This window comes from Podarcis pityusensis (assembly GCF_964106645.2).
Source record: "Podarcis pityusensis genome assembly, chromosome: 7".
In the NCBI taxonomy this organism is placed as follows: domain Eukaryota; kingdom Metazoa; phylum Chordata; class Lepidosauria; order Squamata; family Lacertidae; genus Podarcis; species Podarcis pityusensis.
The window spans coordinates 60,571,086-60,586,630 of NC_138031.1; the positions used below are offsets into that span (position 1 = coordinate 60,571,086).

The window sequence follows — 15,545 nt, forward strand, 5'->3', positions numbered from 1 at the left end:
CATACTCACACAACACATATTTGCTTCCTGGGTGGAAAATCTAGTTTCCGGTCTGCATGGATATGCAGTACAAAATATAGGTGTGTATCAGTGCCTAGCTCAGCTAATGATTAGTGGCAAACTTGCTTCTCCGCAGTTCAGAGCAAAGGATGAAGCCTAATAAGAATAATCCCTTTGGAATGTTGTACCTCACACCCAATACCAAAATGCTACATTCCTGAGATTAAGATAGCAGATTCAAAACAAGCAGATCACAGATACTTTCACTTGTACTGAAATACAGACCTTTTCCTTTTCCTTTGGCTGCCACAGCTTAATTTTTGCTCAGGTTCCGCTGTATCTCTGTAGATACAGTGTTTTACAAAGGACAGTGTACAGTCTTCTTAAGTTGCATGCTTACTTTTGGCATCTGCTTACTATCCTGCACTAAACACAAGTAATATTTTGACCTGCAAAGCAGTGGTTAAGACCACTGCTTAAGGCAGAGCTTTCCAAACTGTTCATGTTGGTGACACACTTTTTAGACATGCATCATTTTGCGACACAGTAATTCAGTTTTGCATCATTTCGCAACACAGTACAGTGGTACCTCGGGTTAAGTACTTAATTCGTTCCGGAGGTCCGTTCTTAACCTGAAACTGTTCTTAACCTGAAGCATCACTTTAGCTAATGGGGCCTCCTGCTGCCGCTGCGCCACCGGAGCCCGATTTCTGTTCTTATCCTGAAGCAAAGTTGTTAACCTTAAGCACTATTTCTGGGTTAGCAGTGTGTGTAGCCTGAAGCGTATGTAACCTGAAGCATATGTAACCCGAGGTACCACTGTAATTCAGTTTTACTAGCAAACCAGAGGTTAAACTAATCCCTTTCCAGCCCTGGGAGGAGCATGAGGAACATTCGCACGACACACCTGCACACAGCAACCAAAACACTAACTTGTCACGACACACAGTTTGGAAAGCTCTGGCTTAAGGCATCCACAGATAAAATAACCTCGCTGCAACATATCCATCATAAGCAGAGTGCATTGTATTGCTTCAGGTAGAGATGACCCCAAACACTTTGGTGCTAGAGGCAGACAATCCACATGGTTCCTCCCCAAAAGTAACACAATCCTGCAGCTAGAGTGCCTGCAGAGGGTCAAGATTCAGAGCGTTTCCACTTACCTATGCCATACTGTCCTATTTTTTCCGATTGAAAACCAGGACACGCATCTTCAGGGAAGTGCTCCCAGGCAAGTCACATGACTCACACAGCACTCTCGCGCCACCCCCCCAAAGCATTTCTTTTACAAGGCGCAATCTTCTGCAGTGTCAAAAAACACATGTTTTGGGGAGCTGCATGAGATTGCAGTCCAGAAAAAACACAAAAAAGGAGAGCACGGCATGAGAACATGTGATATTGTGGCACCCAAAATGGCTGCCATGATCTCAAGCAAAAAAACCAGGATGTCCCATTTTTTCCGGGTCTCTTGGCAGGTGTGCTATGCCCACTGGAGTCCTGGTCAGGCAAGCCAAGCATGAGTAGGCCAGACCAGGCCCTCCTGCACCATATACACTGGTCTGAAGCAGGGGAGGGTTTCACAAGCCACAGCCCCATTGTCTCAACTGTACCACTGGGCAGTGTGGGAGGGGCGCACTGAGAAAATTTCTAACTTCTTCAACACATACTGCTGTGTTATGTGCTTGTATTTGGTCACAAAAAAAGAGATAGATAACTTGATTTGTTTGGGGGTGTTGTTTTTCTTCAGATATAAGCCAATTCCTTTAAATGTCATTTATGCAATCACCACCACCCCTTGCATTTCAAAGTCCAGGAAGGAATCGCAACCCACAATGCCAAAATCTTACTTGTGAGTAATTTCTTGGCAGTCAGTACTAGTTACATGTCAGCGTTTTCCATCTGAAAGCTTCTGTTAAGACACAGGGGCGCTTCAAAACATAACATTTTTCCCACATAGAAAAAGAACTCCTAGTAGGAAGATGTATGAAATATATATATAGCCCTGATCATTTTTCACTGTATGAACACACTGAGTGGGTATGTGCAGATGCTTTGAGAAGATGAATGCATGACCCCACTATGCTGTCATGTGCAGATCTTCCAAGAGGCATGTGGACATGACTGGTGCTATAATGTGGATTATAAATCAGTACCTGTGCAAGCAGTGTTGGAAGCAAGTACTGAAAGAACTACAGGATCAGCAATCACACTAAAAAGGTAAAGGACCCCGGGACGGTTAAGTCCAGTCAAAGGCAACTATGGGGTTGCGGCGCTCATCTCGCTTTCAGGCCGAGGGAGACAGCGTTTGTCCACAGACAGCTTTCTGGGTCATGTGGCTAGCATGACTAAACCGCTTTTGGCACAGTGGAACACAATGGCATAAACCAGAGTGCAGGGAAACACCATTTACCTTTGCGCTGCAGCGGTATCTATTGAACTGCTAGGTTGGCAGTAGCTGGGACAGAGGAACAGGAGCTCACCCTGTTGCACAGATTCAAACCCCCAACCTTTTGATCGGCAAGCCCAAGAGGCTCAGTGGTTTAGACCACAGCGCCACCCGCATCCCAATCCCACTAACATGGGGCTAATGGCAACAGGTGATTTTACAGCACTGGCGCAGCTATGGCTGGACATGAGGGCCAAAGTCCAGCAATCCACATAGCTCAGCCCCTCCCCAAAAGCGACCACCCTGAAAGGGGCAGATTAGCAGTAGTAAACTGACACCCAGCCCACTTTATTTACTGCGTTTATATCCTGCCTTTTTTCTCTAAGTAGTTTAAGATGGCACACATTAATCCCCACAATAACACTGTGAAATAGGTTAGGATGAGAGGTAGTGACTCACCCATATTATATAAATAACAACAACAACAACACAAGGATTTGAGTTTCTTCATGTCTGTGGCCATGGTGGGTTGTGGATTCTCTCTTATAAAACATAACAAAGGTGTCTTCCTTTTATAATTCAGTATACAAATTAAATATATTTAAGCATTTCTCCTGATCTGCTTAATCTATTCCAGTCATAAACATAAGGTGGTCTCGTAGAGTTTTATCATTCTAGTTCTATAATTCTAGGAAAGTTCCTTGTAATTTGCAAAACTAGATTTGTTTTAATAAACAGACAACTACCGTAATTGTTGCCGGGCCGGGGGGGGGGAGGGGTTTGGGGAACTACTCAAACAGGTTTAACAAAGAAGCCTGCCAAACAAGAACAAGATCAAACACATTATTACCTGCTAAAAGGATGCCTGAACAACTTTTTGAGATGTGACTGTTGCATTTGAGGGAACTTTGTAGCTGCTGTGAACTGGTTTAAGCAAATTGCATTGTGTTTCGCCTGGTGTCTATTAATACTGCAAAGGTGTTATTCCAAATAAATGGAAAATACTACTGCTCAGTTATTTTAAGAAAAGTTATGTTATGAGAAAGCCAGGAAGACTTGAGTTCAAATCCTCACTCTGCCATGAAGCTCACTGAGTGAGCATAGACCAGACATTGCTGTCTCTCAGCCTCACCTACCTTACAGGGTTGCTCTGGAAATAAAAATAAAGGGGAGGCAGCGTAAAAGCTGTCTTGAGTTCCTTGAAGGAGGAATATAAATGTAGTGAAACAAATAAAAGAAAAATGTTCGGGGGGGGGGTGATGAATGGAAACTGTGGTCCCATTATTAAGAGCCAGCAAGGGCCTCTGCTTTCCTTACTAGTTTTTATATTATTTTATTTATATTTTCTCTTTGTAAGCCACTTTGAAGTGTTTGACAAAAGTGTATTAACTTTATGCAATAAAATAAATATTTATAATATGGCTTTCAGGACAAGGTCCAACCTTTTCTTTTTTAAGATGGCTGAGGGAAGGCATGGTAATTTTATAAAATTGTGATAGGTGCAGTGAAATTTTCATACAGTCATAATACTAGAACTTAAAATCAATCAAGTGCAATTAGCTAGAAAAAAGGATTCCGAACAGAAAAGTAAAAGTATTTCCTTGCACAATGCATAATTAAGTCACAGAACACATTAGAGAAAATGCAAACCCTTTTGCTTTAGGAGGCTTTTGCTCTAGAAGGCTTAGTTTGGTCAGAATCATGTATACGCTTCCAGAGCTAATTCTTAAATACATTACTTCTAGTAAATGAGCAATCATAGCCACTAGAGGGCCATGAAAATTTGTGTCCCTGGCTTTTTAGACTCGTCTACCCATGTGCTATCTGAAACCAAAGGGGCTCATTGGTTGCCAGATGTGAATTTTTTTTCAGCTCTCCTACCCCACTAATATGACAACACATACTGTACATCCTGCAACCAGATGACTTTGGAGAGGAGAATAGCATCCAAGTGTGAATCATCTCTACTACAGTGGTACCTCAGGTTACATACGCTTCAGGTTACATACGCTTCAGGTTACAGACTCCGCTAACCCAGAAATAGTACCTCGGGTTAAGAACTTTGCTTCAGGATGAGAACAGAAATCGTGCTCCAGCGGCGCAGCAGCAGCAGGAGGCCCCATTAGCTAAAGTGGAGCTTCAGGTTAAGAACAGTTTCAGGTTAAGAACAGACCTCCAGAACGAATTAAGTACTTAACCCAAGGTACCACTGTATAGGCAAAGTCACGGACCTGTAACCGAATTGTTTAGTCCTCACACAAACATACATTATTCTAGATACCTTTTAAGGATTTTATGCTGATCTTGTGAAACTCCATGCAACTCCTTTAACCTTTGCACTCTTGCTGGTAGGTATAATAGTAGGTTTCTTTTTCTCTCCCCGCCCCCCCCAACAAATTCTTCAAGTATTACTGGCAATCTGCCCTTTGAACACATCTGTTGCACTGCTGAGATTTACATGCTCCAGGTGCTGCGCTTTGATTGGCACCTGTGTTACAAAGCAATTCCTAACCATCACTACTCAAAACATAAGTTCTACTGAGTTTGATGGAGCTTACTCTCAGGTAAACAAGATTAGGGCTGCATCCTTAAATCACACCACTCTATCCATGAAGTTGAGGTTGAGGACAGTAGAAGCAAATCAAACAAAGCCAGAGGAAAGAACCATGATATGCACTCAGGATTACAACCCCAGATAAAAAAGAAATGTGTTATGGTCTCTGTACCTGCTTTCTATTTTTCTCGTGTTTCTGATTATGAGATTATAAGATTAGTGAGCAAATTGGACTTATACACATCCTTCCTGCAGGTTTGGGCATGAGTGGAAGGAGAGCAAGATTCTCTCTGTGTATGAAAGTAATGGGGCTGGAGCAGGAGCAGTTCATTTCTGTTTACCCTCCTGTGGGACCCGCAGAGAGGTGAGGATGTCTCTTTCTCTCTCTTTATAGGGAGACAGCTCATTAACTAATGCATGATAAATAATTTGTGCACAGCAGGTTCATTAATTTAACATGGAACCATCAGCAGAATGTAATTACAGGGTCCCAAGGTCCTAGCAATGCGCTTGCAATTGCAGCCACCCATCCATTAGGCCTCTGTCTATAGCAGAAACTCCACACGAAAGAGAAAACCATCCCAACGACTTGTTTTGAGAGCTAGCGACAGGTTTCAGGGTTAGCCAGGATGAGTCCCACTCCCATGCCATGCAAGGTAAAGTCATCTCTGGCCTGTCAATGTCCCCTGGTACAAACACAAGCAGAAACAAATTTAACACCAATCAAGCCATGAACATATGGGTGGGGTAGGGCGAGGTGTGAAATGCACTGGAAAAACCTCACTCTACTCAAAGGTGGTAGGTAATATGAACACATCCTGTGATACGAAGGAAACTTGGAACCCACAGCGACCAGGAGATGGCATAGAACTCCTGGATTAGCTCGATTGAACTAGAATATCTAACAGCAGGTTTCTGTTCTCCCTAAATGTATTTGCTTATAGCAATGGTTCTCAAAGGGTGTGGCATACAACACTGGTGTATCAGGAGAGGGTGGCAAGTGTGCGGGAAGATTCAAGGACAATAAAGAAACATTTAAACGTTTAAGTGTAGCATAGCATAGCATTTTTCTTTTCTTTTATTTGCAGAATATGGATAGATACCTTTTCAAAATGAGAGCAAGAGCATCAAGTGATACTGCAAGGACGCACCGCTCATTGACTTTGTATGCATACTTAAGAGGCTTGTTTATAATTTTATTTAGGTAATGATACATGTTCTTATGTAGCTGCATTGTTTTACACTTCCTGGATGTCACATGACCATATAATAAAGTAGTTGTGTTCTGTGTTATAAATCAAGCACTGCTGGGAGTTTCTTATTTTTGTTTTACAATGTATTTCTCCTCAGTAAAAAAAACTGGTGTTGCATGAGCACATTTTTATACTGAAAGTGTGGATCAGAGAAACAATTTGAGAACCATTGGGTTAATGAATAACAAGATCTATCCAGCTCTGGGTTAGAGAGGAAATGTTTGCTATATTTCAATACAAGCAGTGAATTGTATCTTCACTGAATTCTTTACTAAATTGGTATGGGTTTTTTTTTTGGTTTTTTTTTTTTGCAAAAGGATTCATTACAATTCTATAATTGCTTACTGTGCCATAAGTCCCATTGAGTTCAGTCGGCCTTGGTTCTACTGTGCATAGGATTACAGTCTTTTAAGTAGTTGCAGTGCTTTTTTCTGGGGGGACGCATACCCCTAAACATTTTGTGAATCTAAGTTTGGCCTCATTGAGGGGCAGTATTTCAATATGAGTAGGAAAATGAGAGTACCCCTAAACATTTTGTTTTAGAAAAAAAGCACTGAGTAGTTGTAAACAAGCCCAAGCATTAAGATGTCACTGTTGCTGTATTATAATACAAATAATCCCTCTAGTGTTCAGAGTCTATTAGTTCATAGCACAGACTTAACCAATATATTCTATAAGACCAACAAAGCAGGTATAACTAAACCTAAATCATGGAATCTACTAAATCTAAATCTACTCAGAACAGTTTGCCTATATCCAAGTAACAATAAATTAACAGATTGTTTTTGTTTTGGGGAATGGAAATGTGTTTTAGGGATGATCCATGAGATTAAAAAAATCCATTGCCATAGGCTTTTGTAGTTGTGGATATATTTGCCCACAACCATGGCAGTTATCTATGGTATATTGCCAACTGCCAGGTGTGTGTGTAGTCATTCAAACATACCTGACAGGATTTATGAAAAGTATTCTAACTGCCATCCAAACTGTTTGCACCAATAAAGGGCAAACAGTTAGCAAATGGACAAATGGTAGCAAATGCATTGTCCTGCTGAATTATGGGATTCCCTTTCCTTTCTGCATATTGATTCCATGTGGAGCCAAACAGCCCAGAAGAGCAGTGGGGAAAACTCCATTCACTAGAAGGGGATGCAAAAATACCAAAGTCTGCCAATTAGAAGAGAAATTGAGACATACATGATCAGTTGACTGCTTTCCGTATTGTATTGCACTGCCATTTGCATTCTTAAAACTGTTTTACAAGACCAAAATCTCTTTTTAATACACTGACAATGGTATTCGCTTGTTTGGGTTATCAGTGCAGGGACTGGGAAAAGGTGCTAAGCAAGCAAAATTAGCCATTATACAATAATAAATATATTCACAACAGCAATGGGCCAGCCAACAATCTTAAATTTTGTTTATTATGCTATTCTAGATACAGATTTAACCTTCTTTGCTTAATGTTTACTTTTCCATTCCTTGAAATGAGAACTGCAGTAAGTGGTCTGAAAGCTTGCTACTTTCACAGTTGCGTCTTTGTGTAACACTGTACCCTTTTGAAAATATGCCAGGCCGTTTTTGTAGAACTTGCTATTTAAATGTACATTTTCCTTCGCCTTCTGAAGTCGCTGGGTGAAATAGAGTTATTTCCTAGATTAGCAAAATCAGAGATTATATAAAGCTGTTCATTTCTAAACGGACACTAAAATATTTCTGTTTTGAAGACCCAAGTATTATATTGCTTCTGTATTTCTTATGTAAAGCTCTGTTTGCAGAATTTGCTTTATTGCAGTATATTTTGGAATAAATGAATAAAATAAACATAAAATTGCTGAAAACCAGAGTAAGAGCATCGTTTTAGTATCCAGTATGATTAATGTGTTACAGAAAGTGGAAGCAAGGGCTTTTAGAGTAAGACCAAATCAATTTGGCTTTTATTCACATTATGATTCTTTAAGATACACAAGTAATGTACATCTAGATTTTGCTTTTCTGGCAAATATCTAAAAGGAGAATCCGCAAACATCCTCTGCCATGGAATGATGGGCAAGGTCCAGATTCAGAAACACATGACTTCTGTTTCCTGGATCATATCTTCCAGAGTGGAACTCCCAGGGGACAGAACATTTGGTGATATAATAGGGACTGGGACTTCCAGAGCCCAACTTTCTGTGGTGTCATCAATCAAACTCAAAGGAGCAATCCTGAAGGTATTTGGCAGGAGGTGTACTACCTATATATATTACTTGTGGGGTTACACTGTAAATCCTTTTGCAAATATGCTAGACCTTTGCTTGCAGACCCTGGACTCAGCTACTTTAGTCAAAAAAGCAGCGACTTGAATATATTATAAACATGCAACACCAGATGGTGCCAGAGAGCACAAAACCTTTCTAGAGTGTTTTTGCATAGGGTTTTTTTCTTTTCTTATAATGATTTAATTTCTGACTTATTTAAAGCATTTTTTCCCTGTATGTAGACCGCTGCGCCCCGCCCCCGACTCAGGTCATGCATGCCCCAGCAATCTCTCAACACTAAATTTCTCTTCAAGTCTTGGAGTAATGTGTTGAGTTAACCTGTGAGAGGGGCTAGCACACTTCATGCCACCCACATGCCATTGTCTTTGCATTCGACCTCTAACTCACAGATCTTGTGAAGCTGGGGGCTTTCTCTACCTGCTACCCAATCATTTTAAACCCTGAAAACCCCCAAATCTCAAATGAGCACATGAGGCTCCCCACTCCCTCCACAAGTTTGAAAGTAGCAGAAAGACAACAGGGGATGATGTTAGTGCACTCAACTCCCATCCACCCCTCCTAGCATGTTAGCACACTATCGTGTCACCAGAAAAGGACTAGCAAGTGTGATGGAAGTTTAACTCAGGCTATAAATTTACTATACACACTTAAGCGCCAGTTACATTAATGGGGCTGACTTCTGAGTGAACACGTGTAGGATTACGCTGTAATACAGATGTACTTTTTGTGGACCTTCAAATGAGGATTAAAAGTTGCAATAATAATAATAACACAAGGCCCTTTTTGCTGAAGGAAAATGCCAAGCCCTTTTGGCATATGATCTGCACAGATAAGATCCTAGTTAACGCAGGCTACATGCCTTTAAAACTGAAATGACATGGAAGGAATTAACATGGGTTTTTAATAAGGTCAGAAAAAGCTGCCATGCCACAAAAATCTGATCTGTTTGCTTAATTCCAGTAGACTCAAGGAGTGTCAGGAATTCCAAGAGGAAAATATGTTGTGGTTTCACTAATGTGGGCCGCCTCAAAACAAGGAAATATGGGGATCCATGAGTTTCCAGTATTCCTTATTTTATGTCAGGCTGGTTAAATTCACATGTACAGACTCTGGGCTTCATATAGCATGCCGACTACAACTTGAATCTGGCCAGGTGTTTTGTATATTTGCAACTCCATCTTACAGCTGGTATGCTAAGCCTAGGAGTTGACATGTTGTGAGAATATCACTTCAGCATACACTGTCATTGAAAATAATGGATGTTCCTTCAATACCAGCCACATCCATAGGTCTCCTCAGTTGTTCACTGAGTGTTTTGCATCCACCAAGCTGATTAGGAGATTTACTTCCTAATCCCTTTATTTCAAGACAACAGAGTTGCCATCCTTTTAATTGCCTCTACTGCAGTACTTTTACCTATAGTGTAATATGCAAGGACTTCACTGGGGAATCTATTTCCCTTGTTTATGTCCATGAAGAGGGGGGGAATCACCTATTAAATTTCTTCTGGTCAAGCTGCTGGTAAAGGCACAGCTTACCGTACTTCCTCTAAGAAAGAAGATTCGTTCAAATGTTGCCCTTCCCAGTGAAGCTGCTGGAAAAAACCCTTCTGCTGCACATGGTAAGAGCATCACAGTCACATTGTGAAGTTCTAGCTGGCATGTTATTTCAGGGTTCTTCCTTATGCAAAGTGTCCCTTTATCTCCTGTTATTCAAGCCTATGATCTAAGTCCATGACCCAACTTACAGCATTCCCATTTGGATTTCAGGGTTAAACTCCCAAGTGGAAAGAGTTCTGTCTGCTTTCCTCCAGGAGATACTGGGTTTACTATCTTGTGTGGGGAACACAGCTATTTATATGGATGTGTGTATTCAGTCAGCTGAATTGTTGAGATCATGTCCTGAAATGGTGGTTATATTTATGCTTTTCAGTAGCTGCAAAGCATATTCTTTCATACTCTCATACTCTTTCATTAGTCAATGGGAAGAAGATATTTAGGCTGGGCTTCTCTCCTCAATTTTGCTGCAATTATAGGTCAAAGGAGGCCCAGTTTTTTTGTTGTTCAGCAATTAATCGTCTTACATCTTCACAGTAACAAACTCTGCATTTCATTACTGTTTAGCAAACCCCTAAACTATATAATCATCGTTCAAATGGGAGAGCATTTATCCTTGCTTATTTTAATGTGCTACATTCTGCACTGTTAAGTGAGCAAGATTTCAGTTCTTGACAGGTTGTATTTGTGGAGCTGGAGCAGAACCTGTTGACCATGTTATGCTGTACTGTAGCCTGTGTAGTGAGAGAGGTTAATTCTCCCTCTACTCCGAACTCCCCTGGGAATATGTCCTAATTTTGTATCATTCTGTTTAAGGGATGTTTCCTCCAGTGTTACTGAGAGGGTTGGAAAAACAATTTCTGACTTCAGTGCAGATTAGGAAAAGCTTTCTACTGGCTTCAGAGAGAGAGAGAAATGTGTGTTTATATTTGTCTGTTTTTAATTGTTTTAATGAGCTATATGTTTTCTTTCCATACCAAATTTTATTTGCCTGTGACCACAATAAACAATTCATTCATTCACATTTGTGTTGTGCTGACCAAGCATGTGAACCAAAGTATATCTGATCTCCTTCCTGACACAACACCACCATGTGGACATTCATATGATTGTGTTGACTTGTCTGGTAAACCCAGTACAAATAAAGAATAAATTAGGAAAATTAGAGAATAGTCATTGACCTGACCAAAATTTTACCACAGTGGACTTTAAATATCCTCTTGATAGCAAAAAGAAAAATATTCTCACTTTGTTTCTTTTAGATGGAAAAGGATTTGATACCTTCCATAGTTAGCCTGGATAGTTAAATATTTGGCAAGTTATAGGAGCCTTGAAAAATAAATAAAGCAGAATAAGGACAAAAGTAGAGGTTCAGCGAGATTAGAGAAAACCTTGCCCTATGAACTGCAGGGAACAATGCCTGTGTTTGCCACAGATCCTGTATTTCCTGAAGAAATTAGCATCTTATCAATCACACAACAAGAATATTGTTAATGGCAGTGGAAAACTGGATTTTTGTTAATGACTGTTAAAATATATCGTGGGACTGTTAAACATATCATGCAATTCAATTACTTCCTTTTAAAAATAACAGGAAATAGCCTCAATTTTGCACATAAAAATAAAGAATATAAAAATACCCAGTTGAATAATAGCAAAGGGAACATGAATGAAGCTTGGATTGAAAGCCGTGAACAGAATAGAAGCCAAAAAGCAGGAACCCAAATGAATACAGGGAGTGGGGATGCTATTTTAGCATAGGAAGCCTAGAGAACAACCTACCAGATATACCAGAAGATCTGCCTATCAATAAAAATACAGCAAAGTCCAATTAATTGAACAGAACTTTACTGGAGAACCCATGGAGCCAAGTAATGTTTCATGAACTGCCTTCTGGAGCCAGCCATCATGTTGACATGGAGTCATTGCAATGCAATACCCCCAATACCCAACTCATACATTTGCCCCAGAAGGATACCACCGTCAAGCTGCTGGGAGATCAAGAAGAATCAACAGTCATACTCTCCATTTCTAGAATGGACAAAGAGAAGGGAAGCAGAGTCCCGCCAGTGTACCTGCTAAGCAACCAGCAACCTTTTGGTTGCTCCTCTCCTTAAACTGTCTCCATTTCACCTGGTCTTTAAACCTTTGTAACCAATGAATAGTGCACAAAATTGCTTTTTTCCTTCTCCCTCCCCATCAGTTTTCCTTTTGTATTGTCGTCTAGATTTTGAACCTGAAGGCAGGGACTGCCATATTACTTATCTCTGTAAACTGCTCTGAGTGCATTTTTCACTGAAGAGGTGCAAAAATGCTTCAAATAAATAAATCTAGTTTAATCCTTACAACAATCCTGTAATATTAGGATGAGAAAGAGTGGCTTGCCTAAGACAAGTTCTTGGCAGAGCAAGATTTGAGTGCGGAATTCCTGATCTCATTCTGTTAGCCACGATGAAACCAACATTCTTGTCTCAACAGTTCTAATGAAAATGAAAACTTCTCCACAATTCTGAAAATGTGTGACCCAAGAACTACATAACAAAAATAAACAGCTAAACGGGAACATGTATTTTTGCATGCTACAACAAAATATAAATTTGGAAACTATTATCTTACATGCCATTACACTCCAGAGAAGTCATTTGTTTCCCCACTACAAACCTGATTTAAGACTAATGTACAGTATGCATTTACTTTGTCAGATGTTAGGGTATGATAATATTTTGCAAGGAGATGGCTTGGTCTGGAAAATGTTCCAAAATGTTTTTAACTTGTGGAGATCCGTGATGTCCTGATTAGGGCTGCATGAACAACTTTCTGGATCTCTTTAACTCAATGGCAAATTTTCACTAACTTCAACTGAACCACAAGTTTTTACTGTGTTTGCAGACTGGCAATGCTATGTTAATGGGTGTAGCTGCTTCAAGAAAACTGTGGTAAAAGAGTAACTGATTCTCTAGAAGGCATTATGCCCAACATGCAGAGTTGAACTAACACACACACACATCTCATCACCACAAGTATGAAAGCAATGCCTCGCCATAATGGTATAAAGCTGATGGTTTGCAGAAGGAAACTTGCAGGCAGAAATGTTCAGGAGACAGAAGATTAAATCCACAGTATGAATGACAATATATAGGAAAAAGCCTAATATTTACCATTGTCCAGATGCATAGAGGGGAATCTCACCTTTCTCCTGTGCTTTGGCAGTTAATAGAGTTGCAAGCAGTCCAGGATTTCTTTTCACTGGTTACAGCTTGCTTCTTCTTTCAGAAATGCAGCCATTTCTTCCATGCAGCAGATAAAGAAACCAATGACAGTTTCAGGTAACGTCTCAAAAAATCTCTTTCTGCAACTACATAGTCCTTTTTAAACTCTTGTTTGCCTTCTATACTCCCTTTCACCCTAACTTATCACCCTTCTATATTTTCCAAAGGAGCTGCAGTTCAAAATCTGCATACCTCAGCAGTCTTAGGCAACCTATTACTGGGATTTCTTTGCCACATATATTTGGTTTGGGTAGTGAATAGTGCAATTGCTCCTCCAGCAACTGGCCTAGTCTGAAGAGGGGTTTTACAACTGTAACGGTCTGCTCGCTGCAATTGATACAGGCAGTTTGTGTCAGAAGGCACCACCTCCTCCTCCTCCTCTTCCTACAAAAGGCAAATTCATTCTGCATTTCAGGAGTAGAGTGTTAGAAAGAGTCTGTCTCTTAAGGACTGCCACAGCTACTGTGTGCTGGGGTGTGGAATAAGGAAGCTCAACCTCAAAAGAAAGGAATCCTGTGTACTCACTGCATTTAATATATATCCAACAAATATTTAATATATGGGTACTCATAAGAACTGCACAGAAAAACAGAATGGACCTGTAAAACATAGTTATATCTGTTCTGAAATAAAAGAAACAAATCTGAAATATTCTTTGTCTGTAGTTTATAAATATAACCAGACTTACAGAGGAATATTATTGTAGTCAATTCACAGGTGATTTGATACAAATAAATGTTTACATATTTTTTACAGGCAACTTTCCCAGAATTAAGAGCATAAAGCTTGCAGGAACTTTAACATAAAAGAAGCCAGCCACTTTTTTGTTTAATTCATACACCATACAAATACATAATTAACTTCAAAATGCTATGAAGACTGATGCCATTGTATGAATCCAGCCTGGAAGAGAGGTTAGCATTTCTGATCCATCAAAGTCAAGAAATAAATACCATTCTAACGTTTTTAGATGCAACAGCAATCCATTATTTGATACCCTGGCTCGTCAATGAACCATTAGAACAAAGCAGTTCTCAAAGCTTAGGCATAATGGAAAACTGTGGTTAATTCCAAAGCAAAGGCTTCCAGATCTTCCCCTTACATGTGGAAGGGACAAGGGGGGAGTGTGCGAACACAAAGATTGTTCAGGCTCATTCTTATGTTTTGTAGCTATGACTGAACTAGACTTGTGTCTTATTATGTGAGGCCAGCAATGTAACAATATATTAAGTCTTTGTATCGTGATTTTAAACTTTTGTTTCATCACAATACTCCTCAGTCTTTGAAGATGTGATAACATAATTATTAGCTTAGCTTTTTATTCCACAGTACCTAATCACTATCAACTGCCCTTGTTACTTTAGGCAGAGCTCCATTTACAAGTTGCATGCTGGCATTCAAGATAACAGCAGCCTCTATCTGGAATAGTTCAGTTTCAGATTTCAGTTTAGTTTTTTACATACCCATCTTGATGTGTATTTTGCACTTTGGACTGGAAGGAGGAGCTGGAGGTCAGTGGAATTTTCGCTAGTGTGTGCTTGATCCGTCAATAGTTAGTAGTAATATTTATTTTTAATTACATTTCTATAAACTTAGTGGATGTCAATAGAAACAAAACACATTTATTCCAACAATGAGAAATGTATCTCTGTAAGACATAATTCACCATGAATGGAAATAATAACTGTTTCTAACAGCACAATCCTATTCAGAGGTGTGTAGTTCGGAGGGACTTAATCCTAGAAAGTAGGTATCAGACTACAGTGTGAATGGAGCCAAGTCTCATAGGTTTTATTATTTAAATAATAAATATTACAAAGAATTACTAACATGGTTTTTAACATGACCACTAGCCCACAGTACCTCTTACAGACTTCCTACAATTCTGCTGAGGATATTTCATGCATCTGTACATATTGTAGAATCTTCCATCTAATTTTACTTTCGAAGGCAGGGATATTGAAGGCTGCATCATTTTGATACCTGTAAACAAAAGCACATGTGCCCAAGTAGATCAGACACACTCAGTGACATACATTGCACACAGGTGCATTGCCTTTCATTCACCCAATAACGTACCCATATACTATATCTATTCTACCCTGTTTTCTCTCTTGTGCTCCCATCTCTCCTCGAGAGTCCATTTACAGTGGTACCTCGGGTTAAGTACTTAATTCATTCCGGAGGTCTGTTCTTAACCTGAAACTGTTTTTAACCTGAAGAACCACTTTAGCTAGTGGGGCCTCCTGCTGCTGCCGCGCTGCCA

The 15,545-nt window shown here is 39.9% G+C and overlaps 1 protein-coding gene and 1 long non-coding RNA gene across 2 annotated transcripts in view; both read right to left on the reverse strand.

The window, feature by feature from the left end:
- The window catches only part of LOC308482307, a 200,547-nt gene that overhangs the window by 117,590 nt on the left and 67,412 nt on the right, over positions 1-15,545 (reverse strand). The window lies entirely within an intron of this gene.
- Positions 1-15,545, reverse strand: part of RNF144B (ring finger protein 144B) — a 73,640-nt gene that overhangs the window by 57,039 nt on the left and 1,056 nt on the right. Inside the window, exons 2-3 of the mRNA XM_081015312.1 lie at positions 15,143-15,262; positions 13,169-13,297 (exon numbers count right to left, since the gene is read on the reverse strand). Coding sequence (XP_080871438.1) covers positions 13,169-13,184 — 16 coding nt within the window. The 5' untranslated portion in view covers positions 13,185-13,297; positions 15,143-15,262. The remainder of the gene's footprint in view (positions 1-13,168; positions 13,298-15,142; positions 15,263-15,545) is intronic.